Below are 20511 nucleotides of genomic sequence, written 5' to 3'. Positions count from 1 at the left end.
GCGACTCACCTTTTATATCACTTGTGTACGGGGTTTTAGAATGTAAAAAAATGAACGATCATCAGGAAGTCCTGTTTTTGTTTCCTTCTGGGACCTGGAAATGGATGGATGGCGAGACGATCCGCTGTAGATCCTCCGGATTCTCCAGAACTTGACCAATGGCTGAGGTGGTGGAGTTGTAGATGTTCATCATCCATAAGAGAACTTTCGGAGTATGCAAAAGTCCGCGGAGTAACACGGTAAGCATTTGCGAAATCCAAATCCAAATCAAGGCCGAGAAATATAAAAAGCAATATCAATGGATTTCAGATAGCCTTCTCAATCAAAACTCGAAAGCCCAGGCCCATTGTATAAGACTGTATCGTGCTCTTATCTTGAAAGCCCAATTTCGCCCCTCTATACTGGGTTGCTGCTACATAAAACGATAGATTTGATCAAATATCTACAGGATATCGTCTTCGCCAGTACAGTCTTCTGAGTATCCGTACGCCCTTATCATTCCACCTCGCTGCTCCTTCTATAGCCCGTTCAAGATGCACCTTTAATCTAGCAAAGACAATATTCTGTTCTTCAATAGCGTCTGAAAGGGCCTTGATGACCTTCTCGAGTTCTATTCCCTCCTGTGTCATAAACGGGCACTCGCCTCTAGGGCTCTGGGCAATCGGATTGGCGCCCCGGGATAGGAGAAGCTGTACGTTCTCAACCCGCGGCTCATAGTTCATCTGCCTCTTGACCGCTAGGAGTAATGGTGTCTGTCCGCACTCATCACGCGCCTCGATATCGAGCCCTTCGGCCAGGAGCATGTCCAGCATCAATGGCCCCTCGCAGTGCGGTTCAAGAGCGGCAGCTCGAAAGATCAGCTCGGCTTCCACTTGAAAATCTCGAGGGTTGAAGCCACGATCTAGGAGAAATCGGAGGTAGGGAATATTTCTCTCCGTTGCGGCCTCGAGCAGTGCACCGCGTGCATCAGGGCTATCAGGACGTGGATAGAACCCATACTCCATGAGAGTATGCAGAACTGATATTTTCCCATGCGCTAGGAGCTCCAGAAGGCTCAAAGTATACTCGCCTCTGTCGCAACCTCCATTAGGGATGAGAGTCGGATGGTTGAAATCTGCGCCTCGTTCACACAGGAGTCTGGCCACGCCTCCACAGCCATGTTGAACGACTGAGCTGGTGATAGGCTTATCATCGTGGTCTCTGCAAATATCGGGATCTGCTCCTCGCTCTAGTAGAATTTTAAAGATTGCCTCCTTGTTGACGGCGGCCACAAGAACGGGATAACGGTCGTGGATAGTATTCGGGTCGGCACCATGGTCTAACAGCAGGGACACAATGTCTGCGTTTCCACCTCGCACTGCTGCCGCCAATGGGCTCCCCAGTCCGGCCCGACTGTTTATCACTGAGGCGCCGGATGGATTTGCCCCGTGCGCGAGGAGGAACTGAACAACATCCAAATGGCCGTATTGCGCTGCCCAAACGAGAGGGACCCCGGGATGGCCACGCGGGACTCTGCAGGTGGCGATTGCTCGATGATTCCCACGCAGTGCGCGCACTGGCCCTACCTCGGTCAATGGAAGGCCTTCAACGTTCCAACCCATGGTTATCAAGACTTTGACGAGCGAAAGGTTGCCGCATATGGCAGCGGCGGCCAGGACGGTACCTCGCGACGTATCGTCGTCCGCGTCCTTCGTGAAATCTACACGTTGCATAAGATATGAGATCATTTCCACTTTGCCTGTCAGTATTAGCCATCGCAGACGCTCGATAGTTGGCATGTGCCCATTCAGGAGCAGCAGCTGCATAACCTCGAAAGATCCGCGGATGGCATCATCTTCGAGATGATCTGGATCGTTGGCACGCGACACACCGGGCCTTGCTCCAACCTCGAGCAGGATCCGGACCGAGGCGGCGTCATCCTCCTGAGCCGCCAGATACAAGCATCGTTGTAGCTTGTAGGGCACATCTGGGCATTCGGCTTTTTGTTGAGCCTCTATCAAGTGCCTCATCACTGATGGGTTCCCATAGGAGGCGGCGAGCTCCATCGGCGACCTGCCTTTATAGCCACTACATGATCTCCAGAGACATGGCATCTCATATTCAAAGTTTGCGCCGAGCTCGAGCAGAAGCCGCACGACGCGCTCGTGGCCCATTCTTATCGCTCGTGTAAGTGGTGTGTCCTTCGCTTCCTCATACAGGTAAGGGTCGTCTGGATATTTCTCATTCCGGTAACAACCGATCATATCCTCTGCATTGATGTCCACGCCTTCTTTGTGAAGCAGGGCTACAACCTTCTCATGCCCAAATGATGCCGCGATTAGCATCGCACTTAGGCTGGGTTCTTCTCCCGCTTCAAGGAGCTTGCGCACTGCTGCGTCCGCCCCGTGGGAAACCGCCCATAGTAGCGCAAAGTGATCACGCCCTTGAGAGTACCTGGTATAGAGTAAAGGGTTGAGCAAAGGATAGAAGGAGTGGTTGGTGCGGGTCAGGTTGTTGATTTCGTATGCGTAGTCCAGCCACTCGACAATCTCAAGGATGATCTCTGGCGGCAAATTCCAAATCGGCATATTCTGTGTGATCTGCTGAAGAATACCGTCAACCCTGCGGATGCACGAAAGACAGTAGGTAGTGAAAGTGCTTTATCTTTTCTGGCAAGCTCTGGCGCGGGGTCCCAAAACGTACTTAGCGGCGACGATTGGAAATGGCCCCTTGGCAGGGTAGCTGTGGAGTAACCAGGTAGATATCCTGCCATATAACTCACAACATCACAGGTTGATTATGCTCTTGGGAATCTACACAGGAATGTTCCGGCGGCTCTGCAACTGTCATATTGACGCCATTGTTACCCGGGTATTGGAGAGGCCTGGCGTAAGGATTTCTTTCATTAGCTCTAGCTGAGACTTTGGGAATCAAAGATAATGATTCCAATGTTTGTCCACGTATACAAAAAAAGTAGGCAGTGGAAAACGCAGCATCATGGATTTTGAACAATGTGTTGGTGGTGTATTGCTTCTCATCTCGTCAATTTCGCCAACCAAATACGGTCGAGTGCGGCCGAGCGGATTAAACCGCGGATTGGAGAGGTTAGGTATTATTATGCACGTTCTGAAAGTAAAATGCACGCTCTGGAAACTTGCAGTCGGTGCTTTTCGGCGATAGGAAACAGTAAGCTGGTTCTGGATCACGCGCTCCTACCTCCTCTTACCTGGACTATTCTGGGAGTTTAGACAATGGTCGGTCCTGAAGGTTCGCCTTTTCAAGACACCGTGTCTGGCCGTTTTTTCACACAGGCTCTTTATCAGGCACAATTATCTTGCATGTTGGCCTGAGACATTATTGTGGCGTTGCCGCTCAGCCGTATGAGTGGGAAGTTTAAGTTTCTTTTCACAAGCAATATTCTGGCATCTAACAACTGGTAAAGGCGCAGTTCTCATGAACTTCTCGTCTCACTGCTCACGCTCCAGGGCAATCATCCGAGTATGATCAAGCTGTACAGACACCGCATACAATAATCCTCACAACCCAGATCAAGCGCGGTGGCCGGTAACTCGAATCCTAACACCCTAGACAGCTACACGAAGTGGCGTTAACGAGCCAGAAAGCTGCGGCTCTTTTGACTCAATATTAAGGTAATCCTCCTCGTTTATCCTGGCAGCCTTGAGTGGCATGTTTCAGAAGGATTTCGGGCTGCTTAAATGGTTGGCTAACGGCGCTCCCACAATACCTCGGCTGGAGATGCCTTGTGTATCAACCACTCGCTTGATAACTCCAGTTCCAGAAAGCAACACGCAGGGGCAGCTCTGAACTTGGCAGAGGCAGCTGAACATGAAAAATAATAAGAAGATCATTGCGGAGAGGCAGAATGCGACGTATAAGTTTGGCGGGTTTCCCAGTCAAATTCCTGAAGTCGATCACTGTCAGACCATACAATTATCATCATGCATACTTTGATCTTCTCCCTTCTCGCTGTCACTGGCTTCGGGCTCGTGCATGCTGACAGCGGCAGAGCCCGCGTCACACAAGCCCCTGCATTACCCAAGATCTTCCGTCGCCAGAACGACATCTGCCCCCCGGGTGCTTACACCCTCTGCCCTGACGGTTTCGGCTGCTGCGAGGAGGGAGCACCCTGCACCACTATCCGCGGCGAACCAGCCTGTGACACCGAGTGCTCGGGCCTTCCGTGCGGAGATGCAGGGCTCTGCTGCGACGCAGTGTGCGAGATCTCTCTCGGATCAGCAATCTGCGTGCATCCGAGCACTGCAACACTCGGTGACTTTGATGACTTGAATGATGATGATTTGACCTCGACCTTTGACGACTTCCCAACCATCACCCTTCCAACCGTCACCTCGGGTTCTGCGACGCGCCCGACGACGCCGAGCGACACGACTGAAGACTTTCCGACAGCTACGCCAACTTCAACAACGGAGCCTGGGTTTGATGAGGATGACGACGAGGAAACAACCACCACTAGACCCAGGCCTACTGTGACCAATGTCCCGTCCGGCGGCGCCGACGACGAAGAGGACAACGGCGACAGCGATAGTGGCAGCAACAACAACAGCAACAGCAACAACAACGACGATGACTCGTCCAGCAATTCAGGTGACAATGAGGAGCAGAGTGGCGGCGGCGACACGGATGGCGCTGGCACTGTTTCGGCACAGGGCACATTTGTCATGGTGGTTCTTGCTTTGGTTGGAGGAGCATTTTTGCTTCGCTGATTGCATCCAAGGCCAGACGGGAGATTGAGATGCTTGGTGTATAAGAGATGTTTTGTGTATAAGTCTAATAAAACCTGAGCTTAATAAACAACGTGGTGACTCGATTGGTATCGGTAACTGTAGTGCTGCGCCCTTCCACCATAGGCCCAGATATACAAATCCTCAACATTGAGTAAACTGGTAGCACGCTCATACCATCTTATCGGACTTAGATAGGTATACTTTCGCTAATACCGATCCAAGAAATCTCACTTTCTGATTCGTTGGTCTATACTCTGGGCAGGTAACCTTTACCCCGGAGATAAGCAAGTGCTAACTCAAACCCCGGCTGCGGGAGCTTCAAAGCTCCCCACTTTCCCTCAACTCACCAACACCACCACCTCGAAGATCATCAACAAAATGGTCGCTCTCGACGCCGTCAAACAAAGCAACGCAAACCTCAAAGCCTACGGCCCGGGCCTAGTCGGTGTATTCGGTATTCCACCTTCAAGCTCAAGTCAAAGTCTCCACTGACAAGCTTCGCAGTCGGCGGAACAAGCGGCATCGGCGAATCCACCGCGCGCTCCTTCGTCCGCCACGCGACCTCCCCACGCGTCTACCTTATCGGGCGGAGCCAGGAACGAGCATCAGTCATCATCGAGGAATTGAAGAAATTGAACTCGGAGAGCAAGATCGAGTTTGTTAAGGCTGATGTGTCGCTTCTGAAGAAGGTCGATGAGGCCTGTGAGGTGATCAAGAGTAGGGAGGGGAAGGTTAATGTTTTGGTGCTGAGCTCGGGGATTTTTACCACGAAGGGGAGGGATGGTATGTTTTCTCCGTTGAATCTGATGGATCGCGGCGATGAGAGACGAAGGCTGATAAAAAAAAACAGAAACCGGAGAAGGCCTCGACAAGAAGCTCTCCCTGCACTACTACTCGCGTCTGCGGTTTATCACAAACCTCCTTCCACAACTCAATGCCGCCGCAAGCTCGGATGGAGAAACAAAGGGCCTTGCATCCGTTGTCTCCGTCCTCGAAGCAGGTGGCGAAGCTGCCATAAGCACCACCGACCTTGAGCTCAAAAACACCTATTCCCTGCGCAATGCCGCCAAACACGCAATCACCATGACGTCGCTCTCGTTCGAGGAACTGGCGAAATCTAACCCGGCAGTCTCATTCATCCACTCATACCCCGGCGTCGTGAAGACCGGCGTCGCGAGGGATATGGGTGTTCTTGGGAAGACAGCGATCAACGCGCTGTATTTGCTCATGAAGCCGCTTACTGTGCCGGTTGAGGAGAGCGGGGAGAGGCACCTTTTTGCGGCGAGTGGGTTGCCGAAGAATGCTGCGGGAGAGGGGAAACCGTACCTGGTTAGTTGGAATGGAGAGCCGAGGGGGAATGAGAAGGTCCTGGGTGAGTTGAAGGAGAAAGGCGCTGGTGAGGTTGTTTGGAAGCATACGCTTGATGTATTTAAGCGGATTGTCGGTTGAGTTTGGAGTGTTGTGGTCCTGATATTGATGCTGAGTTTTGGTTGTCTCAGTTCAGCTGCCAAGCAACTCTCGCGAGCCTTACCCCTGGCGATTCTCTTCCTGGTCCCCCGTTCTAATAATGATTATCTCCCTCTTGATCCTTGCCTGTAAACCGACAAAGTACTCCTAGCAACATGGCCGACTCGTTCTCGGTGGCCGGGAGCGCAGTTGGTGTTGTATCTCTTGGCCTTACCCTCTGTCAGGGGTTCCTCGTTTACTATGGTCCTTACAAATCTTTTCATGAGGATATTGATGAAATCTGGTCTCGCATTCAAAGCCTTGATGCCTCACTCACCACTCTACGTAGAGTGGTCGCTGAAGCGCATCCAACCCCAGTTACACAGGCGGTCCACCTCGCAACCCGCAACATCCAAAACTGCCATCAAGGTCTTGAGAAACTAGGGACGATGCTTAACAAATGCCACCGGATTTGTCCACAGAACACCGGAAAGGCATCGAAGTTAAAGAATCAGTACAATCGCTTGCTTTACCCTTTTCGCCAGGGAACTCTTATGAAGCTTATGGATACAGTGATCTGGCTGCAGTCAAATGTGGAGCTCGCCTTGAATATCTTGGAGATGTAAGTATTTACCTTACTTGTTATTCAATGCTGATTCGATTAGCTCGATGCTTGATCGAATCAGCAGTCGATAAATCTTGTCCTCTGAAACACGCTATCTACCGCTTCAAATACAGAACTTGTCCTATCAAACACAGTATCTACTGTTTCGAACACGCATAAACTCATCACTGGGTTGGAGACACTGGAGAACCAGCATACAAACATGAATTCAACTCTCACAATGTTGGTACAAAGGCTTGATCAAGTGGTACAGTTTCCCCCCGAACTCCGTGTACAAATCTAACCTTCACTACAAGGAGTCGCATATTAAAGCCAATGGAGGGCAACCTATTACAGAGCCGAAACGATTGAAATCACTCCTGGACACGCAACAGGAAAATAACAAAGCTGTCGCCGGGCTGCTTCCAAAGCTGCAGCGAGGTCGCCGAAAGAAGAAGCCGCTGCATTGCAGGTGCGATCGAATGGGCGCGCAATCGAGGGCCCATAGACCATGGTGTCCGTTGCACAATCAGAACCAAGACTTAGTGTCACTTATGTTTCGACACAGTTTCTGCAATCGATTCCTCGGGTTCTCTGTGACTGCGACACTGACTATGACTAGAGGCGCGGGGGGGGTTCTCGATTAGTCCGAATTTGCAGTTTCGCGCAATAGTCCCTAAGGGGTCACCCGCCTTCAGCCTTCTCCGTAAGGATGACCCCCTCGGGGTATATCAGGGGTGGAAGATAAAGGAGGGTGAAATTCAAAGGACTCATGTGAAGTTATTCGAGTTGTTTCAGGCGGGCCTGGCGTCCCCGACAGACACATTAGAGAATGGAGACACATTACTACACGTGGTATAGTCTATCATACACCCATTATAACTCAAGGGCGCTTACTGATAAACAATCAGGCAATTGCTGAGTAGCAGAAACTGAATACGCCGTGGGATGACAAAGCATGGGCCGATTTGCATGCCTTGATTGGTGAGATTATTGCGACGGGTGCTGCTCCAGGCGCCCGGAATGACTGCAATATGACCCCGGTTGATGTCCTACTTCAGTTGTATGAATTACCAGGCGCCAAAGACACTCGGGCATCCAGGCCATTGAGGCCATTGAGACCATTACATACAGTCAACTTGTGCGTCAACCTGCTTGAATGGGATCTTACATAACAGACCTTCCATTCTTGCCAATGCCTGGTCCCTCTAGGCGACGCTATCGCTTGGGACCTGACCGACAGAACTCGAAAATCCGTATCATGCCACTAATTCAGTCGATAGTTGCAAAGCAGGGCGAACAGGGTAAGTCTCTCGAATGTTGAATATCACGCCCGACGTGTGCACTTACTTTACATAGATATGGAGGTGCCGGACAAGCTACAGCCTCTCATCTCACAATCAGTGGATAAACTTTGCTCACTGCTTTATGGCCTAGGTAATCTCGGACCAGAATCCTCTTCACATTTTGACTTCTATGCCGTGTGGCCGACAGGACTTGCATATATTCTTGATCATGGATATATACCTACCGATAAGGCCTTGTCCAATGCTATCGTGGCAGATTGCGTCCCATGTGTGGAAATGATCCTCAAATGTGACAAGTTCAGCATGGGACAAAGAGCACTCGAGTACGCGGGTGAGGCATGTGATGAGAAGCTCGATATCCGAAACTCATTATTGAAGCCTTCGCTAGCCGTAGACGGTGCTTACAGGTTTTAGCAGAGACTCGACTCCTCGGCCATGAAAGCCCAGCTGCGCCTCAGACGAGATACACTTCTTAACCGGAAAGCTGCTAGAGCATGTCATCTGCTTCAATCTCATTCTGTTGATGTACTGGGATTGAAGCATCTGAATCGCATTGTGTGTACTTCGTTCAGTCCTGTGGTCTTGGTCTTTGGAATGACTTGTGGAATGCTGGTTTCCGTGACGTTGACGAGCCAGACAAGTACGACCCTGAGGAAGACCTTTCAAACAAGTTTCATGTACATAAAGCCAAAGGAACCCCTCTCAACTTTTGCTTCTACCTCGATTCTCGATATGGATATCTTCACGAGTACCTGGAAAGAGCCGAATGGTTGATCTCGAGAGGCGCCGACTTGTATCGCTTCTCTCATGGCAGCCATGCAATACATCACCTCGCTCCTGACATGGCTGTAACTATGGCTGAAGGTGAAAACGAAGATATTTCCTCCCTGAGTGATCAGTGTGTGCGACTTCTCCATCTTATTCTTCTAGATGATTTTCGCGATGATTGCAATTGCGCCTGCTGTGCAGGTGGCTGTTTTGCGTTCAAAAAACTGCTAGAAGCCCTGTTCGGCCTGGCGAAGCCCAACAACAAACATTTTTTTGGAACCCCTGGTTCGCCAGTATCTCTTTCAAAGGTCTATCGTCCACCACTATCCGCGATCTTCTATACGATTGATAAAACACTCGCAGCTAAAAAGAGGCAAGGCTTCTATGACACACTAGCGCCCCGAGTCCTCCGCTACCTGACATTTTACGAGCTTGATCTCACCCATACATGCTGTCACGAACGTGGCGAAATGAACAGCCAGCGTGTACGCGAGATTCAGGAAGAGGAGGCGTGCTTGATTACCCAGCTGGACTCTCTTGTCGATGAGCTCCTTGACCAGTACCGCAGCTCCTCATTGACGCTTCACCAGTTCCTAAAAGACGTCTAGCGCGACCGAATGGACGGGATCTACTCCGAGATGCCAGACGATCAGCAGACTGCTGCGCTTCGCAAGGCTGGAGTATCTTTCAAAGAGGCTAGTCGCAAATTTTCCATCTGTAATCTTCTAGATGGGCGAGTCTATGATCCTCCTCGCTGGCTATTTGCTGAGTCGATGTTGTGAGGCACTTTCTTATTTGTTTGCTTATCTTCCTACCTGAAATCAGAATGCCTACCTTAGCATAAACAATTGAACTTCCTGCTGTCATCGCGATCTACAGTCCTTGTATACCTGCAAGATCTACTAAGAACCACCCGTCAGTGGGAAGACATACAAAAATAAGCTAAGCCTGCTTCATAATCTCGTTGCCCAGGAAGCCTTTATATAAAGCTAGAAGCATCGACCTACAAGACTGGCTACCCTTGCTAAGCAGGCAACAGCAAGTTATCTTAATGTTATAACGAGCGCTTTTTCGCTTCTCACTGCGCCTTTAACCCAATAGCTGCGTATTTTAGGCCAGACCCTAGCATTCAATGATGCCATGAATGCCCACTGGATACCATACTGGTCTTCTGAAACATTGTGCAGTGCCGCAGCATCAAGGAAAGTCTTGATGAGGGTGCGAGAGCCGCGCCAGAGAGCAATAACTTACTCAACGGGCTACATTAAATCAGCACCACACTTCTATGCATGACTCCAATTGCTAATGACTCACTCGTGCCAGTTCCTGATGCTAAAAATACAATTTTACTCAGAACATATATTACACTCTATCCTTCTGATTACTAGAGCGGTACATATCAAGCATGAAGCTATAGAGCAGATCAACGCGCCTTGTAGCAGGCATGCACTGGCTTTCGGGGTTACCGGCGAGATATTTCCACCCGCATTTCGTATCTGGATCAACTCTTTCGACTCACAGATTCATTTCTCCTACTCGAACAACAAGCTCCCTAAGCGCGCAGTCACCATGCACAGACTATACAGAGCTCTTTCGCTACACCAGCGGTCGCTGGCTCTGGGACGAAGAACAGCAACTCCGTGATCGGTATTCCCCCTTCAACGTACCCGAACTCCAGAAAGTGGCTGCGAGGAGCGTCGGGGCAAATGCATGCGTCGAAATCAAGAAACTGGCTGAAGGCTCGTTCAATAAGACTTTCAAACTTACGATGGATAACGGAATGACTGTAATCGCCAGGATTCCTCATCCTATTGCCGGACCGCGGCACTACACGACAGCTTCTGAAGTCGCAACAATGGATTTTGTAAGCACTATGCCTTGATATCTACTCAATATCTGGGTGTTTGAGCTCTAATGTCATAGCAGGCTAGCAGTATTCTGGATATCCCAGTCCCGAGGGTGTTGGCTTGGAGCTCTGATGCGAACAATCCCGTGCGGTCAGAATACATAATCATGGAAGAGGCGCCTGGAGTCAAATTAGATGATGTTTGGGAGGGCCTTGCACTCGAGGACAAGATTGCGGTAATGGAGGATCTGGTTCTCTTGTAGAGAAAGATGGCCTCTGTTGCTTTTAGCAGGTTCGGCAATGACACAAACCTGGCCCTCGTTCTCATCACTAACAGCAATCTAGCTACGGCAATCTATACTATGCCCGCGAGAATGTCCCAGGTGCTTCCACTGCTGAAGTTGTTGGAGACCTGCCAGCAAATGTCAAAGATTTAGTAAGGCGTCGATTCGCTATCGGCCCGGTTGCGGATAGGGAGTATTGGAACAAAGAACGTGCACTGATGAATATAGACCGCGGTTCATGTAGATACATCTTTGTTTGTTTCTAACTTATTGCCTGACTTCTTAAAGGGAAACACCCTCAAGATGTTGTCGCCTCCCCTGCTCATCGAGAGCTAGCATGGATGACACAATATGCGGTCCCCAAGCCGGACGATGACCCCTTAGTACCCTCGGCGGCACAAAAATCTCCCAGCAGCCATATCTCGTTGCTTCGCCGGTACCTGAAAATTGCCCCATACCTATCTCCGAGCGACTCCGCAGTCGTTGCGTCCCATATATGGCATACAGACCTCCATGCAGCAAATATTTTTGTTCAAGATGGGCGTATCTCGAGTGTAATCGACTGGCAAGGAACCTGGGCCGCCCCGTTGATACTCCAGGCGCGGCATCCACGGCTGGTCCAATATAACGGGGACATGATACTGAAGGCCCCAGAAAACTTCAAAGACCTTGAACCCGATGAGGAAAAGAGGGCAAGGGACCAGATGAGCAAATCTATCATTCTTTACCTCTACGAAAAGCAGCTCGCCAAGGAGGTGCCTCTCTTGCACAAAGTTCTCCGCTTCGATCATGGTCGGATAAGGTGTGAACCTATATTGTTTGCCGGTGATACTTGGGACGATGATATCATACCTTTGAGAGAATCCTTGATTCGCATAGAAAAGTGAGTCCGCTCAATGCCGCATAAACTTTCGAGCTCAGCTCGGGGCTGGACTCTGGTCTGATTAGACTACAGATATTGGAACGAAATGGGTTTTGACTTGCCATGTCCGATCCATTTCACAGAGGATGAGCTCCGTGTCCACTCGGAAGAAGGTGACGGGTGGAACGACGTCCAGGATTTCTGGGATTCAATTTCGTCTATCGTTGCCGGGGATGGATGGACACCTAACCACCTTTATGATGATGCTTTGGCCCTCTTCTCGGAGCTAAGAGAGACTGGTCTCAAGTCTTTGGCTGGTAAGGAGAGAGAGGATTTCAGGAAGCAGACGCAGTGGGCTGTTAAGCCAGCAGCGAGAAACAACAAATAAGCCTTCATCTTCCTGATGGTGGTGGTGGCGGTGGTGAGGGACCAGCATGGAGCGAATCGCTTTCCAACAGCGAGCCCATATCGTTCAATTCACATTGGTACCACAATGACGGGTTGATTCTTCGAGAAATCCGACAGTGATGATGGTACTTGGCTATCGGTCATCGGAGAGTGGAACTAATACGCAGTCAAGGAGAAAATTACGGAAGTCTCGACCCATCTTACGCTCAGGGCTAAGGTCAACAATCGTTCTCACCGGCTTCTGTTGCAGCAGACACAATTAAACCATGATTCAAATGCTCGAAGTGTCTACACGCGCATCCCCCTCTCCCGCAATCGGCCATCAAGATACTCAACTGAATAACTCCGAAACAACATAAACGGCTTCTCAACCCACTCACTAACTTCCTCAAACAATGCCTCCATCGCCCCTTCAATTCGATGGAACTTCTCGCCGTTAAGTAAATAACCCTGTCCCGCGTCAACTAGGTACTGGTACGCACCATCCTTGACATATAAGCTCTTCGAAAGCTTAACCCCGGACCAATCTAGTATCAGAGGGGCGTAGAAGATCACCGGCGCCGAGTCGCGGTGCTCGATGTGTTTCCAAAGGAGTTGGTCTTGGTAAAATCCCGCATAGTCGGAGCCCGTAACCATGATCCATGAGTGACTCCTATCAGCGCTGCAGAGGAGGATGCGGATGAGGTTGCGGAGTGGGGTGTTGAATTCGAGGCGGTTAAGGTCGGATTGGAGTGTGAGGTCTATGGTGTATTTGCCGTGTATGTGGCAGCGCAGCTGGATTGATTCATTGTCGTGATATTGGTTGTTCAGTGCGTGTTTATCTGCGAGCCCGCAGTCCGGACACGGGGCGCGGATGGCGAGTTTTCCGGTTTCGGGGGAGAGGTGTGGACCGAGGATGTCTCGGCGTGAGATGATCTTTTGGAGGGTAGGAAGAAACCTAGGGTTGGATCGCCAGATGTCCTGCGTTTCTAGGTCAAATGGTATCTCTGCGAGCTCGGAGAGGCGGGCGAGGATTTGGGTTAAGGGTTTGATGTTCTCCTTTACAGCGCCAGTGTGTTGAAGACTCCTCTGGTATTTCACTCCTTCGATGATCGTCGTTTCAGTGGGAGATGGTGCGGTATCAACAAGAACAAACTTGACTCTCACGTCGCGATTAAAGTCTGCCTTTATGGCGGCAGCGATAGCAAATCCTACCGCGAAGGTTACGATATTTCCGATGTGTGGACTGCAGTTCGGCTGGTAGCCTATGTGAATCACTATTGGAGAGTGATCGCATTGGTCGTTCAAATAGCGGATCAGGGATGTTTTGAAGTAGTAGGAGCCTGCTCCCAAGGGGTGGTGGACTATTCCGTCGTGTGAGGTCATGGATGGTGTCGATGTGTCGAACAGGGGCAGATTTTCCTCAGAAGACCACGGTGTTGATGATATATATTTCTCCGCATCGCGTAATTGCTGTTTGCCTCGGTGGCTGCCTGAAGGTAAGGAAGCAATGCAGCGTAGCAGCAGACCACACGTCTGTGATTGGCTGGCGCCCGGTCTACCTGCATTGAAGTGCGCGAAGGAAATGATGAAGAGTGCTCGTGGATGGAAATCTATCCCGAAGGACCTCAGACGATGAGATGCGTCAAGCCAAGGTGAGACTACTCATCAAACACGTAAAGACGCGAGATAAACCCATTCTTCTTTGCATTTGCACGTTTCATCCATATCCATGACGCGTGTTGGCGGCGGTCGGTTACGTGTTGGAAGACACCAAATAGTCCGAGATCTTTCCCGACTTCTTCAGAGGTAAAGGGGGAAAGGGGGGTGTCTGTCCATGCCGAGTCGCTTTCTGGTCACTTTCTGTTTCCTTCTCATCCTTATCCCGCCGGAAGACCTCCTCCTGCCTATCCAACGGACAACTCTGCAGCAACTCGATCGGAGCCCAGCAGTACTTCTGCGGTGCCCCCTTTAGGTATCCCCGCTCAATTGCGCCCTTCAATGTAATAACCTCCCTCAACTTCCACAGCTCCAATATCTCGTACGCATATTTCGACACCTTCATGCCAGCATTGAACTCGGCATTGCCCAACCCTCCATCTTCGGGAACCTCACCACGCGTTTTGCCCCTCGAGACACGCGCAACATACTCTAGACGCGACAGCGGCGCGGTTGTGTAGAACCAGATCCGCTGGACGGTGGAGGGGAGGAGGTATCGGCGGTACTCGTGGTTTTTGGTGCGGTTTGCGATGTTTGTCATGTGTTCGGGTTTGATACTCATGAGGATGTCGTGCTTGCCGGTCTTTGCGGAGCTGGACCGCGAGGATGGTGAAGGTTTGGAGGGCATTTTGGGGTGGAGAGGTGGTGGTTGTGTTGGAAATGGATGGTCTTGGAGGAGCAAAACATTGAATGGAATCTGGGAGGCGCTAGCACGGATGGGGACTAGTGGGTTGTCTAGCGAGGAATGCTCCAGTAGCTTATTTTAGTGGGATTTTCTATCAATACCTGCTTGGGTTTAGCAAAGACTGTCTTTATGTTTTATGTTATACTAGGTACTGTCAATAATCTCCCATAAAACGCACAGAAAGAAAAATGGAAAGGAGAGGAATATGGATCCACCACACGCACCGCTCTTGCCCTAGGTCAATGCTCCAGTCTTCTCTTCCGTAGATCAATCTCCAAAGAACCGTTGCACCCTCACTATTCTAATCAGCTCACATTCTATTACTGCCCCCTGTTCAGACTTTATAACCTGCCTATCTACACTTTCGCTTTCCATAGCTCAACTATTGTTACATACAAGATGTCGCACCAGTCGGAGATATGTTTCCTATGCAACGAGCCCGGCGAAAGATGCCCGCACTCTGAGGCTGTATTTCGAGGCCAGTCAATCAGTGATTTCAGTTTCATGCGCAGTCAAGACGTTGACATCTCGCCTCCCCCATCCCCGCCTCCACCACATCCACATCCACAACCTCCATCACCCCCTGCCCCTCCGGCCTCTGCTTCTAGGACGTCGTATCCGATCAAGAAAGGAAGCAAGAACACCCAGCCTCTCGACAAAAAGCCACCGAAGAGTGATTCCGGGTGGACGCTGTTTCCCAACCCAAATACCCGCCGTAGCGAACCTGCTCCGAACCTACCGGTTCCATCGATTCTCGATATATTGGAAGCATCTACGCACGAAGCACATCTCGCGGCCGCGAATCGCAGTGGCGGAGCATATCCGTAAGCCCTCTTCCACATCTACCGCTAGTTCAGCACTAACTGTGCCTTCTTGCTAGCTTCCGACCCGTGCAGATCTTTAGCTGCTCTGCGGAGGGCTGCGACAACAATAACGGAAATGGCTGGCATAACATTGATGTGTTCGAACACCACCAACAAACCGCGCACGAATGGACAAAAGTGTATCCTTGCCCAATCACCTCATGTGAGGAGGTTTTTACAAGCTCAAACGAATGCAACAGGCACCGTGATCAGAAACATGAAGTAGTCCGTATGTGTCGCTACGTTGGATGCAAGAGATCATTTGCAAACAAGGATGAACAGATACGCCATGAGACGAATGATCATTTCGACGTGGAAAGAGCCTTCCGCAATTGAGGGTCTATAACAGTAGTCTATTTCGCGCATCTTTTGCTCTTCTTTCAGCTCTTTTTGGCCATCAGATAGGGTTATATTTGCATCTTTCATGCCGTCAAGATTGATTGTCTATTCATAATGTCAACTACGTTGTTTCGCTAGTAGTAGCCTTAGGGCTTTTGCCAACACCACTATATAGAATGTCTAACCCAGCATCTTTACGCTTTCTACATTTCTGAATCTAGACAAATATGAATATAACGAGTAGCTCCAGTCTACTACAAGTTATCTCACCGACACCATCGCAACCCCCGCAACAGCCGGAGACCACAAAATAACCCCAATCCCCCCCAAGCTCCCCCTCTCTCCCCAATAACACGTAAAGCCCCCGCCGCATTGGTCTCAGTAGCATTATCTCCCCCCTCTCCAACACTCACATCATTCTCACCTCCACCACCCACCAAATCCGCCTCCCTAAGTAACAGCATCAACGCCCCTACATGACTATACGCAACATACCCTCTCGTGCTTGATGCATCGAACGTCGCCATCGTCACTTAAGCGCAGCTCCTCAAGCACACTTTCTGGGACCACAAGGCAGTCTGATGGTAGACAGTGAGATGGCGTACTATACATGAGCTCTCAAATAGCCAAAGTTGGGGAATCATTGGACTTCAAACCCCGTCAATTAGTTTCATGCACCAAACTTCGGGTGGAAAACTAGTATATTACACAACGGATTGATACCAAGCAAACAATCATGGCTCAAGACTATAGGTGAGAAAGAGACACTCGACATTGAATAAACAGGGAGATTAAACTAATAATAGTAAGGATAAAGAAGTGGATAAGCTTCAACAAAGGGCTAATAAGCCTTGATAACAGGCGTAATTACCTCGGCAAGGGTTACTCCGGGCTGACAATGGGCCTAAACCGACGGCCTTCTCGCCTGCTGTACCTAATTAAAAATCTCCAGCATGCGGCACTCTCCGGAAGGTAGTATGAACTAGAGTATTGGGAGTATAGCGCTTGGCTAGCGAGGTAGACGGTCAAGACAAGCTTCGCTAATTCAGGTTAGGGGCTGGAGTACTCCGTGCACAGAAACCGGGGTCCCCGGACTGACTCCTCTACCCCAACAAATGTATCTGTAGTGCCAACCATAAAGCTTGCGTTGCTGCCGTCAGCAGGTTGTAATATACTACTGTCGGAACATAACTGTCAACATGACTAGCTACCTCAATCCCCTCCCCGCGTCAATGAACGGCACGTTGGCTAAGTGGGCATATATCTCCTTGAGTGCCTTTGCCACGCTACCCGGCCACTTCAACCGCTCTATATTTGAGGCGCCGTGGGCGACGACAGAAGTCTCTAACCATGGTCTCGCCGAAACGTAAGTCCATACCCAATCACCATCACATAAACAAGCAACTAACCTTCTCTTGCAGTCTGGCATACCTCAATACAACAGACTTCGTCGCCTACGACCCCAAATTCTTCGGTATCATCGGCCCCGATGCCTCAATCACACACATCCAGGAACTACCCTTCCAATCCCATGAAGCACCCTGCTACATCAAGGACACAAACCAGCTCTTTTTCGTCGAGTGGGGACCCCCAGGTGGCGACAACGGGACACATTCCTGGCAGTACCTTCTCGACCTTGACACGAAGGAGCTGAACAAGATCACGACCGAGCCTCCGACGTATAATGCTCATGGGTGTGTATATTTCGACCACTCATTATATGTAGTCACGGATGGGTACAGCGATGAACAGACAGGCCAGCTGGTCAAGATCGATCCAAAGACTCTGAAGCAGGAAGTTATTCTGAATAATTATCTCCTTCAGCCCTTTGCTGGGTTCAATGATCTGGACATCGACCGAAATGGGAACTTTTATCTTACCGATTCGAAGTCTGGATGGGTATGGTTTCTTTCCTCGTCCTTCTCTGTTTCTCTTCTTTTAATTCTCCAGAGAGACTAATAACTACAAATACATCCAGGGCCGCTCGATCACAACATCCACCCCCCCAACCCTCCCAACTGTCTACTTCTATTCAAACTCCACCTCCCACCTAAAACCCCTCCACACCACCACGGGCAACGCAAACGGCATCGCTCTCTCCCCCGACGGCGCAACCCTCTACATCCCCGACACCGGCGTCTCCGAGTTCCGACCTAGTTTCAAAAACCCCTACGGGCAGCGCGAACTGTGGGCCTTTGACGTGTCGCACTCAGGTTCTGTCTTGAGTAACAAACGCCTCCTGTCGAGCCCTATTTCGTATTTCTGGGATGGGATTAGGGTTTCTCGCCATGGGTGGATCTTTGCCGGGGCGGGGGATGGAGTTGATGTTGTTGATCCGGATACTGGTTTTACCTTGGGGAGTATTAGGGTTGGTGGGGGGAGCAATGGGGCGGTTAGTTTGGCGTTTGGGAGGAATGAGCTTTGGATTGTGGGACGGGGTGGGGTTTGGCATGTTGGTGGGGTGAGGGAGAGGTTGGATAGGGGGTGGTAGGTTGGTAGGGTATGGAGGGTGGCAGGATGAAGAAGAGAAGGTTTGTTGCATCAGGCTCTTGCTGAGAGTGCATAGTGGGCGGGTGAGTAGGCGATGAGTCATGTGGCCACCTGCAGTAGAGTCTTTTTCACAACACACAGAGAGCCGTGCGTGGGGGTTCGGTTTGGACATGGTGTTGCTTGCATTTGCCGATGCATGAGTGACATGATACTTAATGCAAGAAAGGATGATCGAGGAGCTGTTTGGCTGTCAACCGCTCCTCTGGTAACCACTTTAGCATAGATCTCAAGAATGCCAGGAATAGCTCTTTCTCATCTCCGCTCAACCGCTTTTCGAGTGTTTCAAGTGAAATGGTAGGTATTGGTTCCATTGTGTGCGCATTCCATGTACCTGGATAAATCAGTCAATGGTTACCAGAACTGCCACGCGTAAAGAGCACTAACCGGTAGAGTCAAAACACTGCTCCGTAGTGTCGCTGCGCTGGACGAATTCGCTAGGTGGTGCTCCCACCAACGCTACCATGAGGGCCAAATGCTTGAATGCGTCGTGACGGCCTTTGGGACTAAACATATCCTTGAACAAGTGCTCTCCTTCGAAAAGATCCCAAATCTATATCGGTTGTTAATATATACTATGGCTCAGTGGAAAGCAGTAACGCAAAACTCACGAGTCCTGCAAGATTCCAAATATCGACCGGGGCACCCCAAGGCATTTCAAATATGATCTCGGGTGCTCTGTAGATATGTGGTTGAACAAACGGGCCTGACTCGTGCGTTGCGCCGATCCTCGCCTCATCGAAGTCGCAGAGGGTCGGAAGACCAAAACTCGTCCCTTGCCTAGGAAGGCGGAACTTGCGACTGCTATAGATAATGCGCGACTCGTCAATCATTTTTCGGGCACTGGGGGTTTCAGCTTCCGCCATCGCGAAATCAGCCAGCATACTGTCGTCCTCGAGACTGAGCATTAAGTTGTCGGTTTTCAGGTCTATATCAGATCAGACTTCGGGATTGCATGGCTCGGTGCTTGGAACTTACCTGTATGAACAACCCCGGCCTCGGTGTGTAAAAAGTCAAGAGCCGACAGGAGTCTTGTGATGGTCATTTTGAGCAGCGGCAGATCAAAGGGCTTAGGATTCATTCCCATCATATCCAGGAGCGTCATGTGCATTGGCTGCAGTACGAGGCATCGGTGATTCCCGCCCGGCCCTTGCAGGTCAAACGAGTCATATAGCTCGCGGATCAGCGATTGACCTAGATGAGTAGAATCGACTTTTGAGAGGTGTTCGTACACCCGCAGCTCCCGGTCGGTCGTGCTGGGAAAGTCCGGTAACGACGTGGACACCTTCAAGACTGTATACTCATCCTGTCTAAATGCGTGCTTTACGTTATTAGTGCTCGACAAAAATTGTTTGGGTGATCCTTGGTCATACTTGAGGTCTCGACATAGCCAACTCGTTGAGTACGCTCCATAGCCGAATTTGCCAGTGATCTATATCGAGCATGATACACATCTCCGATTCTGACAGGATAGTAGTGAGCGGGCTTGTAATATGGAACTGTTTCCTCCTCAATTGGCGTGTCTGTGGGTAGGATTTGAGGCAGGCTAGAGATTTCTCGTCGCGGCGGTCGCGTATGTCGTATCGTGTTTTTCAAAGCTCTCAGCAGCGACCCCATGGTGGCCCATGATACTCTAGAAAGCTGAGAATGATAGATTGAAGTTCGTTGTGAAATTTGAGGAGACTCGTTGGATTATTTGAGGAGATGAAAGACCATGGGCCAGCAAGGATGCAGCTCGTCACGTGGCTCTAAACAATCTACACTAGACTTGGCACTTGCATTGCTCACATAACTTGTTTGATCACTGGGCAGGTGTGTATGAAGGGTGTACTTGGTGGGGATAGATGCAAGGATGAGGATTGAGGAGTTTCTAGGACTTGACCTCACTTCAAGGATGCTATTTAGCGTTGATACGGGTCAAGGAAAGGGAGATTGGTCTCTAAGACCTAGACAAGAACTATAGTAATAACATGAGGCAGTTATATGCCAGACATGTTATCAATTTACTCATTTCCAATCGATGCCCTTTTCTGCCCAGTATCATCACTGCCCCCAAGAACAAGTCAGACCGAAGCTCTACACCTAAGCGAGTATACAACTCTTATATGG

General features: G+C 50.1%; 13 protein-coding genes across 13 annotated transcripts; 9 read left to right on the top strand and 4 right to left on the bottom strand.

Annotated features, from left to right (window-relative positions):
- Positions 1-434: 434 nt before the first annotated feature.
- BJY04DRAFT_222444 (ankyrin repeat-containing domain protein) lies at positions 435-2567 on the bottom strand (the record flags this gene model as incomplete). Its single annotated transcript, XM_073717383.1, has 1 exon — positions 435-2567. The coding sequence occupies one exon, from the start codon at positions 2565-2567 to the stop codon at positions 435-437; it is 2133 nt and encodes a 710-aa protein (XP_073566943.1).
- Positions 2568-3711: 1144 nt separating this feature from the next.
- BJY04DRAFT_133793 (uncharacterized protein) lies at positions 3712-4952 on the top strand. Its single transcript, XM_073708534.1, has one exon. The coding sequence runs from the start codon at positions 3939-3941 to the stop codon at positions 4722-4724; it is 786 nt and encodes a 261-aa protein (XP_073566942.1). The 5' UTR covers positions 3712-3938; the 3' UTR covers positions 4725-4952.
- A 137-nt stretch (positions 4953-5089) lies between these two features.
- Positions 5090-6364, top strand: BJY04DRAFT_198996 (uncharacterized protein). Its single transcript, XM_073712700.1, has 3 exons — positions 5090-5199; positions 5250-5528; positions 5596-6364. The coding sequence occupies exons 1-3, from the start codon at positions 5124-5126 to the stop codon at positions 6192-6194; spliced, it is 954 nt and encodes a 317-aa protein (XP_073566941.1). The 5' UTR covers positions 5090-5123; the 3' UTR covers positions 6195-6364.
- Positions 6365-6367: 3 nt separating this feature from the next.
- BJY04DRAFT_222441 (uncharacterized protein) lies at positions 6368-6887 on the top strand (the record flags this gene model as incomplete). The annotated part of the gene is made up of 2 exons (XM_073717382.1): positions 6368-6813; positions 6857-6887. 2 exons carry the CDS (start codon positions 6368-6370, stop codon positions 6885-6887), a joined length of 477 nt encoding a protein of 158 aa, XP_073566940.1.
- Positions 6734-7633, top strand: BJY04DRAFT_198995 (uncharacterized protein). The gene is made up of 3 exons (XM_073712699.1): positions 6734-6813; positions 6857-7063; positions 7113-7633. Exons 2-3 carry the CDS (start codon positions 7019-7021, stop codon positions 7440-7442), a joined length of 375 nt encoding a protein of 124 aa, XP_073566939.1. The 5' UTR covers positions 6734-6813; positions 6857-7018; the 3' UTR covers positions 7443-7633.
- A 146-nt stretch (positions 7634-7779) lies between these two features.
- BJY04DRAFT_133779 (uncharacterized protein) lies at positions 7780-8730 on the top strand. The gene is made up of 2 exons (XM_073708533.1): positions 7780-8099; positions 8155-8730. The coding sequence occupies exons 1-2, from the start codon at positions 7955-7957 to the stop codon at positions 8514-8516; spliced, it is 507 nt and encodes a 168-aa protein (XP_073566938.1). The 5' UTR covers positions 7780-7954; the 3' UTR covers positions 8517-8730.
- Positions 8731-8956: 226 nt separating this feature from the next.
- Positions 8957-9478, top strand: BJY04DRAFT_222440 (uncharacterized protein; the record flags this gene model as incomplete). Its single annotated transcript, XM_073717381.1, has 1 exon — positions 8957-9478. The coding sequence occupies one exon, from the start codon at positions 8957-8959 to the stop codon at positions 9476-9478; it is 522 nt and encodes a 173-aa protein (XP_073566937.1).
- A 532-nt stretch (positions 9479-10010) lies between these two features.
- Positions 10011-12253, top strand: BJY04DRAFT_230928 (aminoglycoside phosphotransferase family protein; the record flags this gene model as incomplete). Its single annotated transcript, XM_073719391.1, has 7 exons — positions 10011-10056; positions 10448-10734; positions 10797-10916; positions 10980-11008; positions 11062-11240; positions 11289-11883; positions 11956-12253. 7 exons carry the CDS (start codon positions 10011-10013, stop codon positions 12248-12250), a joined length of 1551 nt encoding a protein of 516 aa, XP_073566936.1.
- Positions 12254-12393: 140 nt separating this feature from the next.
- Positions 12394-13850, bottom strand: BJY04DRAFT_198991 (uncharacterized protein). Its single transcript, XM_073712698.1, has one exon. It carries the CDS (start codon positions 13633-13635, stop codon positions 12559-12561), a length of 1077 nt encoding a protein of 358 aa, XP_073566935.1. The 5' UTR covers positions 13636-13850; the 3' UTR covers positions 12394-12558.
- Positions 13837-14671, bottom strand: BJY04DRAFT_198990 (uncharacterized protein). Its single transcript, XM_073712697.1, has one exon. The coding sequence runs from the start codon at positions 14594-14596 to the stop codon at positions 14006-14008; it is 591 nt and encodes a 196-aa protein (XP_073566934.1). The 5' UTR covers positions 14597-14671; the 3' UTR covers positions 13837-14005.
- A 381-nt stretch (positions 14672-15052) lies between these two features.
- On the top strand, positions 15053-15852 carry BJY04DRAFT_222436 (uncharacterized protein; the record flags this gene model as incomplete). Its single annotated transcript, XM_073717380.1, has 2 exons — positions 15053-15477; positions 15534-15852. The coding sequence occupies 2 exons, from the start codon at positions 15053-15055 to the stop codon at positions 15850-15852; spliced, it is 744 nt and encodes a 247-aa protein (XP_073566933.1).
- A 1202-nt stretch (positions 15853-17054) lies between these two features.
- BJY04DRAFT_230926 (SMP-30/gluconolactonase/LRE family protein) lies at positions 17055-18500 on the top strand (the record flags this gene model as incomplete). The annotated part of the gene is made up of 3 exons (XM_073719390.1): positions 17055-17221; positions 17277-17754; positions 17834-18500. 3 exons carry the CDS (start codon positions 17055-17057, stop codon positions 18344-18346), a joined length of 1158 nt encoding a protein of 385 aa, XP_073566932.1. The 3' UTR covers positions 18347-18500.
- A 57-nt stretch (positions 18501-18557) lies between these two features.
- Positions 18558-20019, bottom strand: BJY04DRAFT_230925 (putative protein kinase; the record flags this gene model as incomplete). The annotated part of the gene is made up of 5 exons (XM_073719389.1): positions 18558-18736; positions 18790-18955; positions 19014-19330; positions 19381-19708; positions 19855-20019. 5 exons carry the CDS (start codon positions 20017-20019, stop codon positions 18558-18560), a joined length of 1155 nt encoding a protein of 384 aa, XP_073566931.1.
- Between the last annotated feature and the right edge of the window lie 492 nt (positions 20020-20511).

Source organism: Aspergillus karnatakaensis, assembly GCF_047715665.1.
Source record: "Aspergillus karnatakaensis strain CBS 102800 unplaced genomic scaffold BJY04scaffold_59, whole genome shotgun sequence".
Taxonomy (NCBI): domain Eukaryota; kingdom Fungi; phylum Ascomycota; class Eurotiomycetes; order Eurotiales; family Aspergillaceae; genus Aspergillus; species Aspergillus karnatakaensis.
Note: the sequence above shows the minus strand (reverse complement) of the source record. Positions and strands in the feature narration are given on the sequence as shown.